The sequence below is a fragment of the Ovis aries genome, chromosome 2 (assembly GCF_016772045.2).
Source record: "Ovis aries strain OAR_USU_Benz2616 breed Rambouillet chromosome 2, ARS-UI_Ramb_v3.0, whole genome shotgun sequence".
Lineage (NCBI taxonomy): Eukaryota > Metazoa > Chordata > Mammalia > Artiodactyla > Bovidae > Ovis > Ovis aries.
The window spans coordinates 151,341,548-151,367,573 of NC_056055.1; the positions used below are offsets into that span (position 1 = coordinate 151,341,548).

Genomic DNA, 26,026 nt, shown 5'->3' on the forward strand with positions numbered 1-26,026 from the left:
AATTCAACTTTGTTTTCAGAAAGATAGCTATTTCATTAGCTTTCAACAATTTCTAACATAGTCGAAAAAAATTAAAAATGCTAAAAACTGTTAGCCATGGCTTATCATCTAATTTACAGCTCCTTCTGCAGCACAAAATGTGCCCCCAGGTGTCTCTTTCCTAGAATTCTCTTTTTGCAGCATATTTAAAAGCAGAGACATTACTTTGCCGACTAAGGTCCGTCTAGTCAAGGCTATGGTTTTTCCAGTAGTCATGTATGGATGTGAGAGTTGGACTGTGAAGAAGGCTGAGCACCAAAGAATTGATGCTTTTGAACTGTGGTGTTGGAGAAGACTCTTGAGAGTCCCTTGGACTGCAAGGAGATCCAACCAGTCCATTCTGAAGGAGATCAGCCCTGGGATTTCTTTGGAAGGAATGATGCTGAAGCTGAAACTCCAATATTTTGGCCACCTGATGCGAAGAGTTGACACACTGGAAAAGACCCTCATCCTGGGAAGGATTGGGGGCAGGCGGAGAAGGGGACAACAGAGGATGAGATGGCTGGATGGCATCACTGACTCGATGGATGTGAGTCTGAGTGAACTCTGGGAGTTGGTGATGGACAGGGAGGCCTGGCGTGTTGCGATTCATGGGGTTGCAAAGAGTCGGACACGACTGAGCGACTGAACTGGACTGAACTGAAGAAAGGAGAATCTCAACTATATTTGAAAGAGGTTAATGTTCCAAGTGATTGTGCACAATATTTTAGGACCATGGATGAGTTTAGGATTACTCATGCAAGATCAGTTCAGTTCAGTCACTCAGTCATGTCTGACTCTTTGTGACCCCATGAATTGTAGCACGCCAGGCCTCCCTGTCCATCAACAACTCCCAGAGTTCACTCAAACTCATGTCCATCGAGTCGGTGATGCCATCCAGCCATCTCATCCTCTGTCGTCCTCTTTTCCTCCTGCCCCCAATCCCTCCCAGCATCAGAGTCTTTTCCAATGAGTCAACTCTTCGCATGAGGTGGCCAAAGTACTGGAGTTTCAGCTTCAGCATCATTCCTTCCAAAGAACACCCAGGGCTGATCTCCTTCAGAATGGACTGGTTGGATCTCCTTGCAGTCCAAGGGACTCTCAAGAGTCTTCTCCAACACCACAGTTCAAAAGGGTCAATTCTTCAGTGCTCAGCTTTCATCACAGTCCAACTCTCACATCCATACATGACCACTGGAAAAATCATAGCCTTGACTAAATGGACCTTTGTTGGCAAAGTAATGTCTCATAAAATATATTTCCCTTATTCAAATAATAAAATACTTTATAAATAGCATTTCCATTGCTTGCTGCTGCTGCTAAGTTGCTTCAGTTGTGTCTGACTCTGTGCAACCCGATAGATGGCAGCCCACCAGGCTCCCCCGTCCCTGGGATTCTCCAGGCAAAAACACTGGAGTGGATTGCCATTTCCTTCTCCAATGCATGAAAGTGAAAAGTGAAAAGTGAAAGTGAAGACGCTCAGTTGTGTCCGACTCTTAGTAACCCCATAGACTGCAGCCTACCAGGCTCCTCCATCCATGGGGTTTTCCAGGCAAGAGTACTGGAGTGGGGTGCCATTGCCTTTCCATTCCATTGCTGGTTGCATTAAAAAATCTGGTTTGGTGAAGCAGCAAACTAAGCAATTTACAAACTTTTATGTGTATTTAATATTTTGTGCTATATTAGCTCTGCATTGCTCTTTATTGTTAATATCTTTTTAAAAAGGCAACTGTCATGATTTCAAGGCACATTTGTTACCCTATTCTGGAGAAATTACCATATATTCATGAGCAATGTCCCCTCAAACTAAGGACACCACTTAAAATATTGGGCATTATCTGTATCAGATACAACTTTAAAATAATTTAATGTTATCAGGACATTCAAAGAAAATTTATGGGAAAATCTCTTATATGACTATAATCCTAATAAACCATTTTCATATTTCTGACTTCTGTGCTAATCCATTGTATTTATACCATTGTACACATTTATACATATAATAAATATTTACTATGTGTCTTGAATGTACAGTGGTGAGCCAAATACAACACCTACCTTCATGGGGTGTAATATTTTCAGGAGAGAGGAAGAATAGAAGCTAGTATTTTTCAAATAAGCCCTTTAAGGAAATTGGTAGTACTAAGAATGTGTGTGCGCATATGGTAAGTTGCTTCAGTCATGTCCAACACTTTATGACCCTACGGGCTGTACCCTGCCAGATTCCTCTGTCCATGGATTCTCCCAGCTAGAAAACTGGAGTGCATTGCCATGCCCTCCTCCAGAGGACCTTCCTGACCAGGGGATGGAGCCTGGGTCTCTTAAGTCTCCTGCACTGGCAGGCGGGTTCTTTACCATTAGTGTCACCTAGAAGCCCATACTAAGTATATACTAAATCCACCCCCCACCAAAAAAGAAAAAATAGTCTGATGTACAGTAACAGAACTTGGTACTAATCGGATGGAAAGGAAGGCTTTTCTAAGGAAGTAACATTGAATTGGGATCTCAAGGACAATAAGAATTAGCCAACAAAACAGGAGTGATAACTACTCCAAGTAGAAAAAGATGCTTACTTTATCGCATCTCAATTATTAGATATTTAGCTTGTATCCAGTTTTTGATATTGAAAATCATATCTCCATAAATATCTTAATGGATAGACACCTTATGTAGGTAAATTCCCATGAGTGGGATGTCTGGGCCAAAAAAAGTGTAAATTTTTTTAGTTCTCTCCCAAAGTACTGTTGTAACAAATATGTCACCACAAACATTTTATCTATGCCCTTTTCAGTATTGGAAAATGTACGGTTGACTCTTCAGCATTGCAAGGGTTAGGGGCACTGACCATCTGCTTGAAGAATGTCTGTGTAAAACCAGATATATATTTTGGATGATTCCTGATATTTTGGATGATTCCCCATCTTTGGATGGGGAATCACTGAATGTTAAAAATTAATATTTGGTCAAAGTAAATTTCTCTTTGAGGATAGAATTGCTATCAAAGAATAAACATTTTTAAATTATTAAGGTGATTTTTAAAGTTTGGCATTAAGTGCAGGGGTAATAATTTCCTAACATTGTCAGCTAACTAGGCTGCTTCTCTGGTTATTGTGTTATTCATTTATGAGATTAAACAAATAACCATCCACAACCAATATTTTAAATAACATCAAGTACCTTTTTGTTCACAGAATATAATTTACGAAGATGCTTTTTAGTTACATATTTTCTAGAAAAAACTTGTTATCCGGGATTTATAACTTGGAAAACCTCAAAGAAATCTCTTGCTTTATACTACCAAATATGGTTTAGTACTGAAAATGTCTGTAGCAATCATTTTGGCAAGCATTTTGCTTTCATTTTTGGTATCCATAGATTCATAATAATAAAAAATTATCCATTTAAAGCATTTTTGTAAAATCTATTGTTTTGAATTTCGGTCAGTGAGAACAAAATGTGTCCTATATACCTCCGTTTTCTAACAGTCTTCTTTCCTTTCTATAAATTTCACTTTTTATTTTATTTTATAAGGAAGATGTATTAGGAATGTTGTTTTCATGATTTTTGGATTCTTCTCTTCTCATTTAATTTAGAGATATCAAGTTGACATTTTGCTTTTAATTTATTCTTCTAAGATGTGAAGAATTCCCAAACAGGACTTTTTCTTGAAAGACTCATGGCTTAGATGGAGTTAGATAATGGAAAATTAAATACAATTATTAAGATTTATTTTGTTTAATGTTACGAATGCTAATATATCAAACAGCCTACATCAACTAGAATAATGATAATACTGTCTCTGTTATCCTTTCTTATATTATTGTTTAACTTTTTGTAAAATATGTTGGCTAAATTATATTTTATTCTTCTTAGTGTTAAAAAGTTGACACATTCTCTCTCAATATTTATATTAATTATCAGTCAATTCTCAATTTATTTTACTAAATATGCTAATTTTTTGCACATGAAATTAACAATCATTGTTAGTTACTACAACGCTTTACTGTGGCAATATTAAATGTAAACATACTTAACCTGAATGATAGAATGTTAACATTTAAAGCACATAAGAAGATTTTTGCTTCAACTTACATTTAGAATGCTTACCTGTATTTGAAAAGCAGTGGAAAACAATAAGTATTTTTAACTAACAATAAATTCAGGAGACTTCCCTGATTTGTTTTGCTGATATTGTTATACTGATTTGATGTGATAGTGACCTATATAATTGCTATGTTATTGATCATGGACAAGTTATGGTATGCTAGATAAGGTGCCAATGCTCACACTGAGTAATCTAGTCTTTCAAAGGCCGAGACTGAACCTGAAGCCAAAGAGTAGAGATAGGCAGAAAATCAAGACCAATTTTTGGTAAATTAAATGTTAACTCTTCATTCCCAATTTAAGTACAAAAGAGATATTTCCAATTATTTTTATTTTAATTTCTTTGCTTAGCAAGAATTAATATTTCTTCTTGTCTAGCTCAAGTAATCCATCTACTATTTCTTGTTTTTAAAAACATTACAATATGGATAATTGCAGGAATACAATTACAATTGTAAAATACATTACAGTATGGACAATTGCAACATTAGAGTGAATGGAGTTATTAATCTCCACATGATATTATCCACCTTCAACTATTTACAACTCTTGACCATTGTTTCCTCTGTACTCTCACCTACAATTTCCCTCTATAACAGATTATTTCAAATCAAATCTCAGATATTATAATATTCACCATAATTATTTCAGTATGTATCTTATACTATCATGTAAGAATTGAATCGCCAGTCTATGTCTGACGCAGGATGCAGCATGCTTGGGGCTGGTGCATGGGGATGACCCAGAGAGATGTTATGGGGAGGGAGGTGGGAGGGGGGTTCATGTTTGGGAACGCATGTAAGAATTAAAGATTTTAAAATTTAAAAAATAAAAAAATAAAAATTAAAAAATAAAAAAAAATATGAAAAAAAATATTAGGGCTATAAAACCCCAAACCCTATAATACCATTACTATATGATTTCTTAATAATTTCAAATAATTGATGTTAAATCTCCCTGATTGTTTCCAATTTTTTCAAATTTTTTTCAAGTTAGCATCTAAATAGTATCCATATATTATATTTGATATTTACTTTTTTAAGGTTTCCTCCTCCATCCTCTTATATTCTTATAATTTATTTTTTGAAGAAATTGTAGTATTTGTCCTTTATAGTTCCTTATAGCCTGGATTTTGCTGATTATATCCTGGTGGTGTCATTAATTATGTTTTCCTAGCTCTTGTATTTCCAGTAACTGGTAGTTATTTGGAGAGACTCAATCAGATTCAAATTAAATTTATTTTGGTAAGAGCACATTGACAGAATCTCTGTGCTTGTCTTTTTTCATTACAAACAGTGTTGCAGTGGATAGCTTAGTTTATTTATCATTTTATACTTTGGCCAATATAGTTTTCAGATAGATTAATATAGGTATGATTGCTAGGTCAAAGGATAAATCCATATGGAACTCCAAATTCCCTTCTATGGGAGTTTGTACCATCTTGCATTCCCACTTGCAATGTAAGAGAGAGCATGTTTTCCCATAGCCTCACATCATAGTGTTTTGTTGAACATTTGAATTTTTGCCAATTTGATGTTAGATGAGGAATGACATCTTAGTGTAATTTTTAATTTTGACAGTTTTGAGTTATAACTCACATATAGTGAAGTACACAAATCTAAAGTGTACATGTCAGTGAATTTTGACACAGACATATGTAGCCAGCACTTAAATTGTCTACTAATTACTGCTGCTTCTATCTAAAGATAGGTCTTCTGGCCCATAGGACTTTTAGGGTGTCTATTTAGGGTTTTGGGAGATAGAAATGGCAACCCCCTCCAATACTCTTGCCTGGAGAATCCTGTGGACAGAGGAGCCTGGTGGGCTGCTGTCCATGGGGTTGCACAGTCAGACACAACTGAAGTGACTTAGCATGCATGCATGCATTGGAGAAGGAAATGGCAACCCACTCTAGTACTCTTGCCTGGAGAATCCCAGGGACAGAGGAGCCTGGTGGGCTGCCATCTATGGGGTCGCAAAGGGTTGGACATGACTGAAGTGATTTAGCAGCAGCATTTAGGGTTTTATTATCTTGGCTCATCACAGTAAACTACAAAGAAAACCTCTATTTTCTGATGTTTTTAATAAATGTATTACTTTTATAATTTTTAATTCATCAGCATTCTGCATAAATAATCATCTACCTTAAATATTGACTTCAGATGGCTTGTTGCTCAGCAAACTGAATTGGAATCATCTAGAAATTACTCTACTGATAAAGATACAACATTAAATCTTTTTATTTTTAAAAAACTGTTCTTTTTTTAAAAAAGTTTTTGGCCTGAGGATAGAAGGAGAGTCAGTGAGTGAATTTACAAAGAAATCATGATGTTCTGCAAACTATAGGAAGTGTCTAGTGAAAAATAGTAGTTTTATTTTTACTTTTATCGTCTACCTAATTGGTCTTTCTCTGGGTCCACAGGCAGCAGCATTGATTTTTTTAAGCTATAAAAATCTGTCTTCATCTTTCACCAATGTGTTTTATTATTATTTTTTTTTACAATATGGACCAAATATGTCAAAGAAATCTAATTTTAAAAGTTTTGCCTGATGCAACAAACTCCAGAGACTATAGATGGCAAATAGTTGGAATGAGTTTTAGGCATTCTTCAGGCAAACACAAGAGTATCTGAATTCAGAAACACTATATATGCACTTTTATTTTTTCAGTGAAATAGAGATGGCTATATGTTTTTCTGCAATGACCTGTTCTAATTTAAATATACTTTTCTCCAAAATTTCATAATTATAGCACTCTTAATATTTGACTTTGTGTTTTTTTAAGTGATGCTTGGGATATTTTGTTTTCTTATACTCCTAATTTTGAATCAGTAACCAGAACAGCAGAAAGATAAACTCAAGGTTACAGTAATCAGTGAATGACAGCTAGAAATAGCATGCATTATACAGAGTCTTTTTAGAGTTTCTCTTCTGAAGTTTTTATATCTTCAGTATTGATCTCTTAAAGCTTTCAGAGTTCTGAGTATTCTAGTAGCAGTGAAAATATAAAATATGCATATTTCACTGAGTTTCTGATTTGAGAGTAGCACTTTTATAGATGTATTAAAGTACTGATATGAAATACACAAGTTCAGTGTCAGTCAGAGTCTAACCAGGAAACAGACAAATACTCAAGGATTTAGAATAGAGGGGTCGTTAATGCAGGAAATAGTTACACAGGTGATGGTGCTGAGAAGCCAGAGGGCTGTGAACCAACATAGGGATTACAACAGAAGGAAGTCATTATCTTGCCTGGGTTGGAGGAACATTTAGCAAAAGCAAGGTTGAAGCATATCCCATGGGCTGAGGTTACCCAGAGATAGCTGGAACCAGGGTAGAACTGTCAGGAAATGTTGGTGCAATGGAGAAAATGCAGATGCTTGTGGAGACCCCTCTGAGAGTAGAGAGGAGTGAATAATCCTTTGGCTCTCCTTTCCTCCCTCCCTCCAATCACCCACTACCAGTGTCTCCCTTTGGCTGAACCCAGCTGGAAGGCAGTTTCAGGGGTGTCTGAGAAACACAGGCTGCTTTCTGATGTGAAGCAGATGAGGGAGCTGGCCAAGAATGGATCTTAAGGCAAACAGATCCAAGCTTGACATAGCTTATTAGCAGAAACCCCAAAGCATGAATTATGTACTACATTTTTTCCTGAAAAGTCATAAAATTTGGGAAAAATTAAATTGATTTGAAAATTTGGGTTTCAGTGCTCTTTTTCACTATTTCCTTGTTTAATATTTTCAAATAAACATTTGCCTTAAGTTTTAAAAAACTTTATTTACAAAGTCATGGAGTCAAAAGATTAAAATTGTACATACAATTCAAGGTCATATTTCTAGTAGATGCTGAAACTAAGGCCAGTCCTCCTAATAACTTATCCAGTGATTTTTTTTCCCATCCTGTGCTGAAGGATTACATAAAACCAATCCGAATACCAAGGTTCTATGTGATTCTGATATTTATGACCTTGATGGTCTTGACCAAGTTTTTTAACCTATCTGAAATTCAGTGTCCTCATCTTTAAAATGAGAATAGTGATATTATGATGCTTGGCAGGGAAGATGTGTAAAAAGGCAAGAAAATATATAGAATAGTCATGCAAATTTTCCTTGAGTTGGATGAATAAGGTGTTATTTATTGTATGTGTGGAAAATAGATTTTTTCCTTCCTAAAGAAAGAAAAATACCTTTCTTTAGAAAGATGCTTGTGTTAGAAAATGCATGAATAGGATTGAAAAAGAGAAAGTATTTAACTTAGAAAATACAAATTAAACATTTTTATTTTGGAAACCCTTAAAAAACATTAGAATTTCTTCTCTTTTGTTCCTCTGAATCTAGATCAGAAAAACAGTGCAGACTTCAAAGTTATCTAAAGAACAAACACTAATAAAGCAACACAAGCAAGTGTGGTGGCAAGAACACCAAAGGCTAAATGAAGTCAGGTAAGAACTGAGAGTAATCTCAATATGAATATGCAGGAATTACTGAGTTGCACTTATCTAGGTAGATGTTCTGTAACTTTCTATTTTAATTAAACCATTATAATAAAAATGTAACATTACAGTTGAATTGGACACTAAATCAAATTAAAATCCTTTCCTTTCTCACTCTAAAGCAGCTATACTCCAATACAATTTTTTCGAAAGATAAAGAAGCCTTTCATTTCTTCAGTTTAATTTGGAATCTGGTAAATATATTAATTTATTAATATATTTCCTTTCCTTTGGGAAAAAGAGATAATCTTCTATATCTGCTAATCACTTACTTCTCTGCACTCCCATTCATATTTGTATTTATATTATACTTTAAGCACATTGGATTATAATGTTGAAAGTGAAAGTGAAAATGAAGTCGCTTAGTCGTGTCTGACTCTTTGTGACCCTGTGGACTGTAGGCCACCAGGCTTCTCTGTCCATGGGATTTCCCAGGCAAGAATACTGGAGTGGGTTGCCATTTCTTTCTCCAGGGGATCTTCCTGACCCAGGGATTGAACCCGGGTCCCCCACATTGCAGGTAGATGCTTTAACCTCTGAGCTTCTGGGGACACCTCTTTATACTTTAGCACATTGGATTATAATGTTAGGCTTACCTATTTGTCTTCTTACAAAGTGGTAAACTTCTTGGGGACAAACATCCCATCATATTCATCTTTACCTGGGATACATAGAAAGAGATAGATAAATGTTTCCAGTAAATGAACTAAGGGATTCAAATTGAGTGATTTCTAAATGTAGCTGCATCATAACTAATTCAATTTTGATTTTTGACTTTTGCTATTATTTTCAGCAGTCACTTCAAGATAAATTAAAACAAAATAATGATTTTATGTGGTGGTGGTTTAGTCGCAAGTTGTGTCTGACTTTTGTGATGGACTGTAAGCCCACCAGGTTCCTCTGTCCATGGGATTCTCCAGGCCAAGAATACTAGAGTGGGTTGCCATTTCTTTCTCCAGGGGATCTTCCTGACCCAGGAATTGAACCCAGGTCTCCTGCATTGCAGACAGATTCTTTACCAACTGAGCGACATTTTATACTTGGTCTTAAATGTAATCTTTGAGAGAGAAATTCCTTTTCAAAGGTCAAGCCAGGAAGAGGAGGCAGATGTGTCTCCCCTCCTTTTGGGACATATATATCAGTTTTAATGGTGGTGACATTTATAAAGTATGCTTTTTAAAATATATACTTGCAAGCCTATATTTTACAAAAAATAGATAATTTTGTGGTCTAATTCTAAGCTAAATTTCCAAGTATTAATACCATTAACTTTATTTTTGACATGCGTGCTTTTATATTATAGGAGTTTCCTATTCTGGCAAGTGATTCCTGTATGTGACATAAAAGGTTCATGAATGGAAATAGCTTTACATTATTATATAACTTAAAGAAAAAATTATATAGATTTTCTCATTCATATTTCCAAAATAAAAACAAATCACATCCATCTTATCCCTCAAAATGTCACCTTTTATGGAGATAACATTTGAGCCCATTGGAAAATTTTCTTTTTAGATTTGCATAATTGAAAAATGAAAGCCTATAGAAAGTTTTAATTATGGTGTTCACTGATGCAGGCTCAAATATAAAGACACTGGAGAAAGTTATCTTGGCTATTCCATACCCTTCTTCCTGTGTGTATGTGTTGTTCTTGAGATAGATAAAAGAGGCATATACATATTACTATGGAAATTAATTCTTTAGGGCTGAACTGAAATGACACAAAGATGATGAAATTGAGGAATATTCAAGTAACAACATTATGTCTTGAAACTTGTAAAAACTGAAATTGGATAAACAAGAAGAATTCTAAAATAACTTTCTGTGTTATTCTTAAATGTAGCCATATTTCAACGTGTAGTCAGTGAAATTAAAAACTACTAGCTCAAGAAATGGCTAAAAGTTCAAGAATTTAAGGACCACCAGAAAATCAGGAGTTTAAACTCTGTGTCTCTCAATCTTTAAAATCTACATTCCCTTTTAATAAAAGATTGAAAGTAAAATATTTTTATGTATCACCGTAAGAGACTTCATTTAAAAATCTCAGGTCCTCAGAAGGTAAGGGCTTCCAATGGCATCTAGATTTTGCTGGATAATTTAATATATACCAAGTAGTATGTTGGGGCGTCCCTGGTGGCTGAGACAGTAAATAATCCGCCTGCAGTATGGGAGACCTGGGTTTGATCCTGGGTCGAGAAGATCCCCTGGAGAAGAGAATGGCTACCCACTCCAATATTCTTGCCTGGACAATTCCATGGATGGAGGAATCCGGTGGGCTACAGGCTATGGCGGGTTGCAAAGAGTCAGACGTGGCTGAGTGGCTAACACTTTCACTTCACTTTCAGGTAGTATGTTCAGTACTTTACATGCTTTGTTTCATTTAATCCTTACAATGACCCTGCAGAGTAGGTAACATTATTATCCTAATTTTACAGATGGGAACCTTGAGGTTCAGAGGATTAAAGTTATTTGCAGAAGGTGAATCAGCTAGTTTATGTGGAGGTGGTATTGAATCATTTGCCTTTAACTCCTAGGCTCATTGAACATGGATCTGAGCAGCTTTTTCTTTTTTTCTAGTGGGGTCCATTCATATCACCTGAGATCTAATTGGTCTAGCCTTGCTAGGAAAAAAAAAAAGTAAAGCATTTCCCTAAACTTAGTTCTTTGAAATCTATCATAAGAAGATTAGATGATTAAAATTTCAAAGTATAAAATTATATTTTATATTAAATTTATAAAATTATATTTACTATTACCATGGTTTCCAATCTATACCTCCTTGAAGACCTTGATACACTTTGGCAGGAGCACTTTCTTCCCTGTTTCAGAATGACTGGTTTAGAGATTAGGAGGAGGTTATTTATATTGGCCATGTGGTAGGGAATTACAATTATTATTTTAATAGAACTTTTGAATAATAAAGTTTGAGAGGTTTATTTGTAAGCCTTACTACTTTTACTATAGTTTCTTTTAGAAATATATGTCATTTACTCATAATTTTAGTTTTAAATCATTATTTTAAAAATAGCACCTTTATCCAGAAAATATCATGAGGTTTTACCAATAATTAAATATTATCTGGAAAAGTGTCTTTAAATATGAAAATGAGACCAGTACCCATACTGTGTGACTCAGGCCATCTGAGAATTTACTCAGAGTTCATCCCTTAGCCAATTATTGTGAGGTTTCCTTCCCTGCCTTCTCTGGTACACAGAAATTGAGACAGCCTCTTACAAGAGAGAAAAGCCAATCAAACAGATAGTCTGAGGTCCCCTGTCTGTCTGCACTGCTGAATTGCTTCCTTGTTGGAGGGGTAGAGCAGCTCTGGCCTTCAGCCTGTCTGGTGCCCTCATTTTCTGCAGATCTTCTGTCTGTTAGTTCCAACGAGGGAACTTTAACATCCTCACTCTGTCTTTCACAGTCCTTGCCCCTGTGCTGTTGTTTGCATAAATGGCTTTTGACTCCACCACTCTCCAGTGCCCTATGTTTCACTTGTTCTGCCTAAATTGGTAACTTTGCCCCAGAAATACCCAGGAGGCTCTGGGTAATTTTTGATGTCCTAAAGAGACTGATTCTACTACACCTGGAACTTTGGCAGTATCTTGGAAGGGCAAGGAGTGTGAAAGTAGACTCCTGAGAGCTCAAATGTGTCCCTACCAGGCTGATTTGTCTTGCAAGAGATTGCATTGCAACTGGGTTTATCTAGGAAGTAGATTAATATATCCTCTAGACAAACAGTCACACAAAAACTCAGGAGAATTTTTGTAGTATCATCATATTCAGTGGTACAAGAGGACAGGTCAAGTAGCAGTAGGAAGTACTTAAATTGGTAGATTTGGACAAGGATATTTGCCTTCAATTTGTCCCTTCTTCAGATGCGGAGGTAGTTATATGTGCTACAGAGTTCTGACTTGGTGAACACTTGGTACTAAGTCTACATGTCAGTGATGAACAGGCAGAGTTCTCCTCCCAAGAATTACCAATTTTAATGCCTTTGAGTCCACTGCAATTTTTATCTATATTTCCTCAATCAAATTCTACAAAATAGATATATTCTTCAAGATACTCCATGGAGAATAAGGAATTTCCTTGTCCCATAATTAGGAAAATATTTCATATTTCATCCCTTTTTAGAGAACCTCAATGCACTTTAGCATAATCAAGTTTCTGAATAATCCAGCACTATGTAAACTTATCTGATTTGTTTAGTTCACCATTTCCAGGTTTTCCCTAACATCTTATTGATGTTTTTGTTTTATGGGACACGATTTGGGAAACAATGTATATTCACAAGCTTGTCATGTAGTACTTGCTTCTGGATTTTGTTAGCCAATTAGGACAGTTAGAGAAATAGACTTGCCTGTTGGGTCAGGGTTGTTGATCTAGAAAGCTAGGATGGAGCTTACTAGAATTATTACATGCACAGTAGCAGATTGATCTCCTCTATGAACAAAGCCAGTTCTCTTGGTTTTTATATTCTACTATGGCTTTCTGGATGATGAAAATATAAGGGGACTGAGCTAAATGATTTATAAGTGCTATATTTTTGTTTAAAAAAATAAAGTAAAACTTTTACTTAGTAAAACTAAGTAAAACTTCCCTGGTGGTTCAGTGGTTAAGAATGTGCCTTGCAACTATAAAACACTGATGAAAGAAATCAAAGATGACACAAATAGATGGAGAAATATGCCGTGTTCATGGATTGGAAGAATCAATATAGTGAATATGAGTATACTACCCAAAGCAATCTACAGATTCAATGCAATCCCTATCAAGCTACCAAAGGTATTTTTCACAGAACTAGAACAAATAATTTCACAAGTTGTATGGAAATACAAAAAACCTCGAATAGCCAAAGCAATCTTGAGAAAGAAGAATGGAACTGGAGGAATCAACTTGCCTGACTTCAGGCTATACTACAAAGCAACAGGCATCAAGACAGAGACACAGATCAATGGAACAAAATAGAAAGCCCAGAGATAAATCCACACACCTATGGACACCTTATCGTTAACAAAGGAGGCAAGAATATACAATGGAGAAAAGACAATCTCTTTAACAAGTTGTGCTGAGAAAACTGGTCAACCACTTGTAAAAGAGTGAAACTAGAACACTTTCTAACACCATACACAAAAATAAAGTCAAGATGGATTAAAGATCTAAATGTAAGACCAAAAACTATAAAACTCCTAGAGGAAAACATAGGCAAAACACTCTATGATGTAAACCATAGCAGAATCCTCTATGACCCACATCCCAGAGTAATGGAAATAAAAGCAAAAATAAACAAATGGGACCTAATTAAACTTAAAAGCTTTTGCACAACAAAGGAAACTATAAGCAAGGTGAAAAGACAGCCTTCAGAATGGGAGAAAATAATAGCAAATGAAGCAACTGACAAAGAATTCATCTCAAAAATATACAAACAACTCCTGCAGCTCAATTCCAGAAAAATAAGTGACCCAATCAAAAAATGGGCCAAAGAACTAAACAGACATTTCTCCAAAGAAGACATACAGATGGCTAACAAACACATGAAAAGATGCTCAACATCACTCGTTGTCAGAGAAATCCAAATCAAAACCACAATGAGGTATCATCTTACGCTAGTCAGAATGGCTACTATCACACAGTCTACAAGCAATAATTGCTGCAGAGGGTGTGGAGAAAAGGAAACATCTTACACTGTTGGTGCGAATGCAAACAAGTACAGCCACTATGGAGAACAGTGTGGAGATTCCTTTAAAAACTGTAAATAGAACTGCTATATGACCCAGCAATCCCACTTCTGGGCATACACACCAAGGAAACCAGAATTGAAAGAGACACGTGTACCCCAATGTTCATTGCAGCACTGTTTACAATAGCCAGGACATGGAAGCAACCTAGATGCCCATCGGCAGAGCTGTGGTACATATACACAATAGAATATTACTCAGCTATTAAAAAGAATGCATTTGAATCAGTTCTAATGAGGTGGATGAAACTGGAGCCTATTACACAGAGCGAAGTAAGTCAGAAAGAAAAACACCAATACAGTATATTAATGCATATATATGGAATTTAGAATGATGGTAACAATGACCCTATATGTGAGACAGCAAAAGAGACACGGATGTAAAGAACAGACTTTTGGAGTCTGTGGGAGAAGGCAAGGGTGGGATGATTTGAGAGAATAGCATTGAAACATGTATGTTATCATATGTGAAATAAATTGCCAGTCCAGGTTTGATGCATGAGACAGGGTGCTCAGGGCTGGTGCACTGGGATGACTCTGAGGATGGGATGGGGCGGGAGGTGGGAGGGGGGGTCAGGATGGGGAGCACATGTACACCCATGGGTGAGTCATGTGAATGTATGGCAAAAACCACCACAATACTGTAAAGTAATTAGCCTCCAATTAAAAAAAAGAAAAGAAAAGAATGTGCCTTGCAACGGAGAGAGTGCAAGTTCGATCCCTAGTTGGGAATGGGATCCTAAATGCCACAGGGCAATTAAGCCCTTATACTGCAACTGTAAGAAAAAAATCCCAAATGACGCAACAAAGACCTGATGCAGCCAAATAAATATTTTTTAAACATATGTTATGAAATAACTCCTGGGTATACTCCACTATCATGCACCCATTCTCAGTATATCAATTTTATCAGTTCAGTTGCTAAGTCGTGTCCGATTCTTTGCAGCCCCACGGACTGCAGCACGCTAGGCTCCCTTGTCCATCACCAATTCCTGAAGCTTGCTCAGACTCATGTACATCGAGTTGGTGATATGCCATCCAACTATCTCATCGTCTGTCATCCCCTTCTCCTCCTGCTTTCAATCTTTCCCAGCATTAGTGTCTTTTCAAATGAGTCAGTTCTTCACATCAGGTGGCCAAATATTGGAGTTTCAGCTTCAGCATCAGTCCTTCCAATGAGTAGTCAGGACTGATTTCCTTTAGGATGGACTGGTTGGATCTCCCAGCAGTCCAAGGGACTCTCAAGAGTCTTCTCCAACACCACAGTTCAAAATCATCAATTCTTCAGTGCTCAGCTTTCTTTATAGTCCAACTCTCACATCCATACATGACTACTGGAGAAACCATAACTTTGACTAGATGGACCGTTGTTGGCAAAGTAATGTCTCTGATTTTTAATATGTTGTCTAGGTTGGTCATAGTTTTACTTCCAAGGAGTAAGCATCTTTTAATTTCATGGCTGCAGTCACCATCTGCAGTGATTTTGGAGTCCCCAAAATAAAGTCTGTCACTGTTTCCATTGTTTCCCCATCTATTTGCCATGAAGTGATGGGACCAAATGCTATGTTTATTTTCATATGTAATCTTAAAAAAACTTTTGACTAAGACCATATGCTAAAGAAATAGTGTCATCTACAATAGAACCCCCTCCTTTATACATGTAAACAGAACCCTTGTCTCATATTTGTAAATTGGCTTAAAAGATATTGGCACATATATAAAATAGAATACCATGCAGCCACTAAGGTAAACAATAATTACAAAAATTACTTAGAATAAATAAATAATTGTTTATTATTAGTAGTTTTCAAAAAGTCTTAATGTAAAATGGTAGATAGGCTATAATTACAACTATTTAAAATATTCCTGCATGTAGACAAGGGCTAGAAACTTACATACAAAAATAAAAATAACCATATTAAAGTGTTATAATTGTTACTGTTTTCTTATTTTATACCATTTAAATTATTGTATCTTCAGTTCAGTTCAGTTCAGTTCAGTCCAGTCGCTCAGTCGTGTCCGACTCTTTGTGACCCCTTGAATGGCAGCACACCAGGCCTCCCTGTCCATCACCATCTCCCAGAGTTCACTCAGACTCACGTCCATCGAGTCCGTGATGCCATCCAGCCATCTCATCCTTGGTCGTCCCCTTCTCCTCCTGTCCCCAATCCCTCCCAGCATCAGAGTCGTATCTTAACAATCATAATAAATCAAAACTCTTTATGATCTTTATTAAACCTGCCATAAATAAGGGATTGAGTACAGTATTTTTATGTCCATTTAGTGCTGGTTATAGTTTTGCTCTAAAATGACTATATTTAAATAATATAGCAAAAGTTTATTAAGATTTACTATATTTTTGGTATATAAAATACGTACTTTTACTCCCATTTCCCTAGGTCAGGACCTTCTCATCTCTGAACTTTTTAAATAACCTCCTTGTTGGTCCAGATGTGCCTGATCCCCTCTTCATCTTCCATTTTTATCGACCACCCTCCTTCCAGCCCATCCTCCATCTTGTTGCCTTGGAAATCTTTCTGAAACACAGATCTGAATCGGTGTGGTCAGCTTAATATCCCTCAGCGGCTCCCCACTTTCCACTGCTCTTTCCACCTGAAATAGTGCAAGGATGTATCCTGTCCTTGCCTTGCTAATGCTGTTACTTCTGAGGTATGCAGCCATACTTCTGTCTAACTCAGTGTCTTGGAGATTATCTAATCAGTGTTAGGAATGTAGTATGCTGTCTGAATTAATGAACAGGTGAATGAAACCACATTAGATTGAATATTTCTACTGCTAGTTATTTTTTACCTTGTATATATGTTTATGATTATAATATAATTGATTAAGATAATGTCTATTTCAGATACAAAATGGAATCTGAAATAAAATCCTTATTCAATGAAGAGAACATTGGAAATGAATGTCTTTCTGATCTTATGAATTTTGGTAGGTTTTGTTTTTTTCTTGGTCCCACATTTAAAGGGGAGTTTTGTTTTAAAGTTGAAAGTGGGCCATACATTTCATTTTCTTTTAATATTAACTGCTGTTTGTTTTTTTCTAAAGGAATCCAAAAACTCTGCATCTTAATGACCTGTTCTTGAAGAAACTTAATAATATGTTGCTTTGATTTTGTTTCACCATAGAACAGGAGTTATCAGAACAATGGTGCACATATCTTAAAAATGTAATAAATCCTATTCAGCAATTGAGAGAAGATCTAAAATACAGACAGCATCACATTTCACAGTATTCACACTCACACAGTGAATCTAACTCTGTGAAAGTATTGGAAGAGGTCAGTATATCTCCTTTACTTTTAATACTGTAACATTTGGAAGAGTCTGAGATAAACGTGCATGTTTTGTGTGCTCAGATAGAATGTATAGCAAATTCCATTCCTGAATCTGTCCAACATGCTCATTTCTCACCTAGAAATGTTACAATAACCTCATAATCCTGCTTTCTTCCTTTCTCCTCCTTCCAGTGTATTCTGAGATCCTATCCTAGGGACAGGGATCAAGTCATCCTCCTGGTAAATCCCCTCAGGCCTCCTACTGGCCAGGGTTCCTCTTGTAATAGGGGTGGGGCAAGTGTGCAGCCTGAGCTCCTGACCTTTAGCGTGAGACCTTTAAAGAGAGCCTGTTAGAGCGAGATCCTAAGAGATTGTTAGCACGTGACCATTAGGGGTGACCATTAGCACTGTGGTTACAAGCCCCACTCCACCAGCAGTCAGCCATGAGGTGGTCCTCAAAGCACAAAGTGTGGTGAGAAGTGGATCGCCACCCTCTCTGGGGTGCTCCAGGCCCTCTCACCTCTAGCTGGCAGGTGAGCTGGTGGATGTGGGGAAAGGGTTAGGGCTGTGTCCTTCAAACTCCAGAACCTTCACGTGGCCACCCACCGGCCAGGCCCAGGCCCTGAAGCAAAGGCAAACTTCTCCCCAATCCCCACCTTTTAGACCTAATGGTGGTGGCAGTCACCGTGGGCCGCTGTCTATAGGACCAGGTCCCCCCAGCTTTGGGCCACATGACAGCTGGGTCCTGAGCTCCTTGCTCCCTCAGTGATGATGGCTGGGCAAGGCCTGGGGAGTAGACCCTGAAGGTGCCACCAGCTGAGATCTGCCTCCTCAGCCGGGCCTGAGCACTGGTGAGAGGACCCAGACTGCTTGCTGGACTAATGCTCCCAGGCAAGGTAACTGGCTGGCACAGGGACTCCCTCCTCCTAGCCAGGGTCTGGATCTTGGCCGGAGGGGAGAAGTGGAACCTTGGGACTCTGCTCTTTCTTGTTGGGACAGAGACTATCATTTGTTTCAGTGGAGGTTTGCATGATCTTTGTGACCTGACCATGACTTAACTTGGAGAACCAAGGATCTGACACTAGAATTTTGCAACAACTAACTATCCCCCTCCCTCACCTTTCCTATAAAAAGGGATTTGCTAAAAGCTTTTGGGGAGTTTGGGGTTTTTTAAGGCATGAGCCACCTGTCTCTTTGCAGGGCCCTGTAGTAAGCCTTTCTCTGCTCCAAGCTCTGACATTTTGATATCTCTTGGCCTCACTGTGCGTTGAGTACCTGGTACCAAAACTCCCCATACATCCGACCCTACCTTCCACCTCTTTAGTCTCACTATCTATCTGATACCCTGCTTTCCCTACTAGATTTTGTCCTAACAGTGCTGACCTTCTTCCTATTCCTCACATAAGCCAGACTCCTTCCTGTCTCAAGGCCTTTGCACAGGCTCTTTCTTCTGTCCCACTGACGGCTCTTTTCATCTTTTAGTGTTAGCTTTAATGTCCTTTCTTCTGAGATGCCTGTACTGACCACTCATACGAGAGAAGCCCCAGTCACTCCCTATCCCCTCACCCAGTTTATACCTCACTTACCTCCTCCTGATACTTTCTTACCTACTTTTTTATGAGTTTGCTTACTACCTCCCCTGACTAGAGCATAAACTCCCTTATCATGGTTGCCACGGCATGTAGGCTTTTAGCTGATTTTTTTCTTACTCTATTTTTTAGTTATTTTTCTAGCATTGTCATATCACTTTCATAAATAATTAAAAATGAACATTAAAAATCAATGCCCTTCTGGGGATTAGGAACAAGGTTGTGAGAAAAGGAGGGGGTGATTGAAACAGAGGCAGTCTGGTAAGCTTTCTGCCTTATCACAAACAAAACTCACGGTGAGTGCAGAGTGGCTATAATTGAACTCATTTTGGGGTTATATGTCTAGAAGCCCCTTTAAAGCTCCTTTGCTTGATGGACACTGCCTGGATATGACATCTCTTGAACGCTCCTCCATGGATCCTGAAGGGAACTTTCACTTATTTAATTTGTTATTACTTATTGACTTTTGAGAAAAATTTCTATGACTTTAAATTTAAATATTGAATAAATCAATAATTTGGATACCACTTGCTCTAAATGTTCTATAGGTTGATTTCGTGAAGAAACAATTGAAAGCTGTCTATGAACAACTTAGGCTAGAGCAACAGAAAATAGAAAATTATCTTTCAGACTGGAGCATGAAGGTAAGTGCAATACAGATAGTAATCTATCAATTTGTCATTTATATTAAATAGAACAATCATATAAACTTTTTTTTTTCAGATATTAGATCATTCTTCAGAAGAAAGAAGTAACCTGCTTAGTGAACTGCCCATGGAATTAGAAACTTTGGAATGTCCGTACCCTGACTTGAAATCTTCAATCCTTAATGAGTTCTGTAACTTTACAGAGAAATATCAAAAGAAACTTCAAGATTTTGATCTGCAGTTAGAAGACATATGCAGGTGATAAGCTAAAACTTCTTCACTTATGTAGATTTTTGTCATCAAATTTTTATTTTTTTAGGGGTCACTATACTTCTGATTTACCATTATTATAAACACTTTGTGCTTAGAATATAGTCTACCAGTAAATGTTTAAATTGACTGTTCGTTGAAAAGAGAGGTTTCCTTATTTTTTCTGCAAAGTAATTTCCCTGAAGTAATGATTTTAAAGATTTGTATATGGTTAAAGTATCTTTCTTATTGATCACTTTACTATTGGTAAGAAATAGTTTTTAAACATGAATTTTTTTTTAAACATGAATTTTTGATAACTGAATTTCATTTCAAGATATGAGCTCCTCTTCAGTGGAAATTTAAAAATCAGTACTAAAAATTGATTACAGTGGAAAATATACCCATGTAATTATGTTATCTATAATCTACCATGATTTTGCCTTATATTGAACATAAAACATGTTTTATAAACTTTTTTAGAAAATGCACCACTTTTAAAATTGAAGTTTAGTTAATTTACAATTTTGTGTTAGTTTCAGGTGTATAGCAAAATGACTCAGCTATATATATATTTTTTTTTCAGATTATTTTCCATTATGTGTTATTATAAGATATTGAATATAGTTCCCTGTGCTATAGAGTAAATCCTGTTGCTTATCTATTTTATGTGTAGTAGTTTGTTAATCCCATTTTCCAAATTTATCTCTCCACTCGTTTCTGCTTTGGTAAGCATATGTTTGTTTTCTATGTTTGTGGGTCTGTTTCTTTTTTGTGCATAGATTCATTTATTATTTTTTAGATTCCACACATAAATGATAACATGTAATATTTGTCTTTCTCTGACTTCACTTAGTAAGATAATCTCTAAGTCCATCCATTTTGCTGTAAATGGCAATAAGAAAATGACTTTTGATTGTATCATGAGAATGACAATCCTCTTCTGAATGACAACTATAATACAAAGTGACTTAAAATTCTTGTTGGCAAGGCCATCTTCTCTAGTGTAAATTCTATATTAAAATTCATTTAAAGAACAAACTGAGAAATGACACCCTGGGTCAAATCAATAACCTACTTCATATAGTGTTAAGTATATAAAGTTTCTGGGGAACATTTTGTAGGAAAACATGTTTTTTACTCTATTATATTAAATTCAAAATTCTCCCCAAAGAATGTACTTTTAAAAAGAAAGAAACACTATTGAAGGAACATAGTTATAGTAAATTAGAAGTAAAAGACACTTCCTTTGAAATGAAAGATGATGAATGTGCAGATATTCAGTTCAGTTCAGTTCAGTTCAGTTCATTCGCTCAGCCATGTCCGACTCTTTGAGACCCCATGAACTGGAGCACGCCAGGCCTCCCTGTCCGTCACCAACTCCCGGAGTTCACTCAAACTCATGTCCATCGAGTCGGTGATGCCATCCAGCCATCTTATCCTCTGTCATCCCCTTCTCCTCCTGCCCCCAATCTCTCCCAGCAGCAGGGTCTTTTCCAATTAGTCAGCTTTTCACATGAGGAGTTTCAGCTTTAGCATCAGTCCTTCCAATGAACACCCAGCAAATATTAGTATTTATTATATTTCTTAATGAATTGCTTGTGAATGAAGCTCTTCTATGTGAAATTACTAGTGTTAAGAAATTAATAACAAGGACAATCTTAAATCCTACCAACCAGAGCTCTTTGCTTTCTTAGCTTCTTGATCCAGACTCCTATGTGACAGCTTCTGTGTGTCTCAGCTCTCGGAAAGGCAATCCTAGGTGAAGTCTGTGTCTTTCAAGACCTAAGCTGCTTTCTTACTTCTCTGTGGCAACGGTCACATGATCCTCATAGGCAGACATGTTTTTGGTCTCCTAAAAGCCCCCTGCCTCTCTGTCTTCCTTTCTTCCCATCTTGTAATAAAGCTGAGAAAATATTAATAATATATAATTAATAGTTTATTTATTGATTGATTATCCTTTATCACAGTGAAATATTAACCATGTACTTAGTTTGTCTCTAATTTTAAAATAAACATCCTTTCTCCCTTCCCCACCCCAACCTTGTTAAAGAGATTTTAGAACTTATCCAGCAAGAATGAGGGGGTTTTTGTGTTTCCTATTGGTGTTTTTAGTAATTAGAATGATTGTGCCGTGAAGGGAGGTAAACCTGACTGTCGTTTTAAAGCGGGTTGGCTGCCCCATGACCTTTCCTCCCAGATGGCATCTTGTTCCCCAGGAAAGCTGGCTGAGACTGTGGTATTTCTAGGTTAATGGCTCCTAAACGTGGAAGATTTGCCTTAGCAGCCTGTATTAGCTCCCTTCCACTAGGATCTATTCTTTACAACACGTTTTCTTACCTCTGTTTGAATCTAAACTCAATCTGTGCTCTTCTTTTGGGTAACCCTGCACCACTCAGTACAGACTGAGATTCACAGCTCCATTGCCATTACTGAGATTAGAGAATGAGATGAGTATGCTAACATTTCTGCACAAAGAAGCAGCACTGAAGGAAAAATAGCTCAGAAAGACTTGATGGAAGAAGTAAGATTCACTATGGAATCTGAGGAATGCATAGGGTTAAAATAAGACAGAAGGGCACTGGTGAGAACCTTCCCAGAAGGTATATTCAATGCTGAGGCTGTAAACCCTAGAAGACAAAGTAATTGGCAATATTTGTATCCTTAGCACCAAGCATATCCTGGCACATAGCAGCTTCTAAATAAATGACTGTGCAATTGAGATGAATGAAAGGTGAAAACAATGAGGTGAGAGTGGCAAGTCCTGTTATGAGAGCAGTAGAAAACTACTTTGGAAGAATATGGGTTCATAAATTCTAGTTTAATAGTCTGTTTGTCACATATAATTATCCAGAATAAATTTCATATAGCTAATGATATGTTTTACTTGATGAATATTTATTCAGTAATCCTTAATATACAGTGGTCGCTGCTAAGCTCCTTGGTAAGGGGTTCAAAAGGCAGACTAGACTAGAATGTATCCTTCCCTTTGAGAAGGCTTGGAATATTGAGGGGAATGGACATATGCACATTTACCCTGACCAAATTATAGACAAATGCCAACTGCAGAGACTATGACAAATATGCTGGCAGTGAATGATGAAACACCAATAAAACTGAATGAGATTTCAGAAGTAGTTTTATTGAGGAGAAAGAGAATAAATAGGCTATTCTGAATAACTACAGAGGTGGTGGGCATTAGAAATCTCTGGCTGTTGGTGAGTAAGTCACGTAAATATACTGTTCTATCTGGCACAATGATTTATATGTCTAACTCTCATTTGCCAATATCTGCCATTATTTTGATAAGACCATTTCACCTTTTGGTTCTAGTTTTTAGGCCTTGTAAGAATTTGCATAGCTTGTATACATGTATGTGCACACCTGTACAAGTTACTGTGCATATATTTTAAATAGATGCCTACTGCTATGACTAAGAAGGCTGAAAGATCTGAGAGACATTTTTAAATTATAAAAAATTTTCATTGCAATCATGGTTAATCCCAACATTTAACTGCTCCTATTTAGTAGCAGCTTGCCAGTTTGGATTGGAATGATTCCATCCCCAGATCCAAAGGTACACCCTAGCTGGGAGTGTGTACCAGTCAGTAGCTTCATTTCCTCAGGCCATAGCAAAAGGTGGTCCAAATCAGAGCAAAGGTCAGAACTTTTGTTAGATACAGGTGAGAAGTAGTGCATTTTTTTCACTGTGGTTCTACCAGGAAAGTACACAACTGTGGTTGCTGCTGGCAGCCGCGTTGTGGGTGAAGGAAAGCAGCAAACAAGGAGAGGAGAGGGTACAGATAACATGGGGAAGCTGGCTTGGTACCTTGTTTGAATAGCATGGGAAACCAACCTCATTGCTGTGTTTCCAAAAGCAATTAGTCCATATTAATGTTTTAAATCAGTTTGACTATAAAATTCCTAATTTTATTCAATAGTTGGTATGATTTCAAAATACCCATGACTCATGAAATTAATGTTAATTTAATACAATTGGAATTGAAGAATTGTTGAACATTATTCCAGAATATATTAGGAAGATTAAGGTTGTGAAATTGCCCAAAGTTTCAGAATGAAGAATAACTGGGGGTGGTTGTTCAGATGCTCAGTCATGTACAACTCTTTGCAGCCCCATGGACTGCAGCATGCCAGGCTTCCCTGTCATTCACCATCTTCTGGAGTTTGCTCAAACTCACGCCCATTGTGTTGATGATGCCATCCAACCATCTCATCCTCCGTCACCCCCTTCTCCTCCTGCCCTCAATCTTTCCCCAAATCAGGATCTTTTCCAATTAGTCGTCTCTTCCTATCAGGTAGCCAACTTATTAGAGCTTCAGCTGTAGCATCAGTCCTTCCAATGAATATTCAGAGTTGATTTCCTTTAGGATTTCCTTTAGCAAGTTGGTCTCCTTGCGTCTCCAAGAGACGCTGATAGTCTTCTCCAACACCACAGTTCAAAAGCATCAATTCTTTGGCGCTTAGCTTTCTTTTTGATCCAACTCTCACATCCATACATGACTACTGGAAAAACCATAGCTTTGACTAGACAGACCTTTGTTGGCAAAGTAATGTCTCTGCTTTTTATTTATTTATTTTTAAATTTAAATTTATTTATTTTAATTGGAGGCCAATTACTTTACAATATTGTATTGGTTCTGCTTTTTAATATACTGTATAGGTTGGTCATAGCTTTTCTTCCAAGGAGCGAATGTCTTTTAATTTCATGGCTGCAGTCACCATCTGCAGTGATTTTGAAGCCCAAGAAAATAAAATCTGTCACTGCTTCCATTGTTTCCCCATCTATTTGCCATGAAGTGATGGGACTAGATGCCATGATCTCAGTTTTTTGAATGCTGAGTTTTAAGCCAGCCTTTTCAACCTCCTCTTTCACCCTCAAGGGGCTCTTTTGTTCCTCTTCGCTTTCTGACATTAGGATAATATCATCTGTTCATCTGAGGTTGTTGATATTTCTCCCAGAAATCTTGATTCCAGCTTGTGATTCATCCAGCCCAGCATTTCACATGATGTATTCTGCACAGAAGTTAAATAAACAGGATGACAATATACATCCTTGACATACTCCTTTCCCAATTTTGAATTAGTCCACTGTTCTATGTTTGGTTCTAACTGTTGCTTCTTGACCTGCATACAGGTTTCTCAGGAGGCAGGTAAGGTGGTCTGGTATTTCCATCTCTTTAAGAATTTTTCCCAATTTGTTGTGATTCACACAGTCAAAGGCTTTAATGTAGTCAATGAAGTAGAAGTAGATGTTTTTATGGAACTCCTTTGCTTTTTCTATAAGAAAAATTTTTGTAAGATATAGCAGATGTTAGCAATTTGATCTCTGGTTTCTCTGCCTTTTCTAAATGCAGCTTATACTTCTGGAAGTTCTCAGTTCACTTACTGCTGGAGGCTAGCTTGAACGATTTTGAACATTACCTTGCTAGCTGTGAAATGAATATAATTTGTGCTAGTTTGAACAGTCTTTGGCATTGCCCTTCTTTGAGACTGGAATGAAAACTGACCTTTTCTAGTTCTGTGGCCACTGCTGACTTTTCCAAATTTGCTAGAATATTGAATGCAGCACTTTAACAGCATCATATGTTAGGATTTGAAATAGCTCAGCTGGAATTCCCTCACGTCCACTAGCTTTGATTGTAGTAATGCTTCCTGGGGCCCACTTGACTTCACACTTCAGGATGTCTGGCTCTAGGTGAGTGACCACACCACTGTGGTTGTCCCTAGGCAGAAAATTAGAGATACCAAGGAAAAATTTCATGCAAAGATGGGCGCAATAAAGGACAGAAGTGAAACTGACTTCACTGTGGCTAGGAGAGTGGTAAAACTTGCATACCAAATATAAATATATATTTAATATTAAAGCAAATTAGAAGA

At 37.1% G+C, this 26,026-nt stretch overlaps 1 protein-coding gene across 7 annotated transcripts in view; it reads left to right on the forward strand.

Moving 5' to 3' along the window:
• The window catches only part of CCDC148 (coiled-coil domain containing 148), a 340,275-nt gene that overhangs the window by 85,043 nt on the left and 229,206 nt on the right, over positions 1–26,026 (forward strand). For all 7 annotated transcript variants that reach the window (XR_009599333.1, XM_060409905.1, XM_012136609.3 and 4 more), the window contains 5 exons: positions 8,457–8,560; positions 17,215–17,297; positions 17,495–17,646; positions 19,781–19,876; positions 19,956–20,137. Coding sequence is in view for 6 of the 7 variants with exons in the window: in XM_060409905.1 (XP_060265888.1) it covers positions 8,457–8,560; positions 17,215–17,297; positions 17,495–17,646; positions 19,781–19,876; positions 19,956–20,137 (617 nt within the window). In the remaining variant the exon portion in view is untranslated. The remainder of the gene's footprint in view (positions 1–8,456; positions 8,561–17,214; positions 17,298–17,494; positions 17,647–19,780; positions 19,877–19,955; positions 20,138–26,026) is intronic.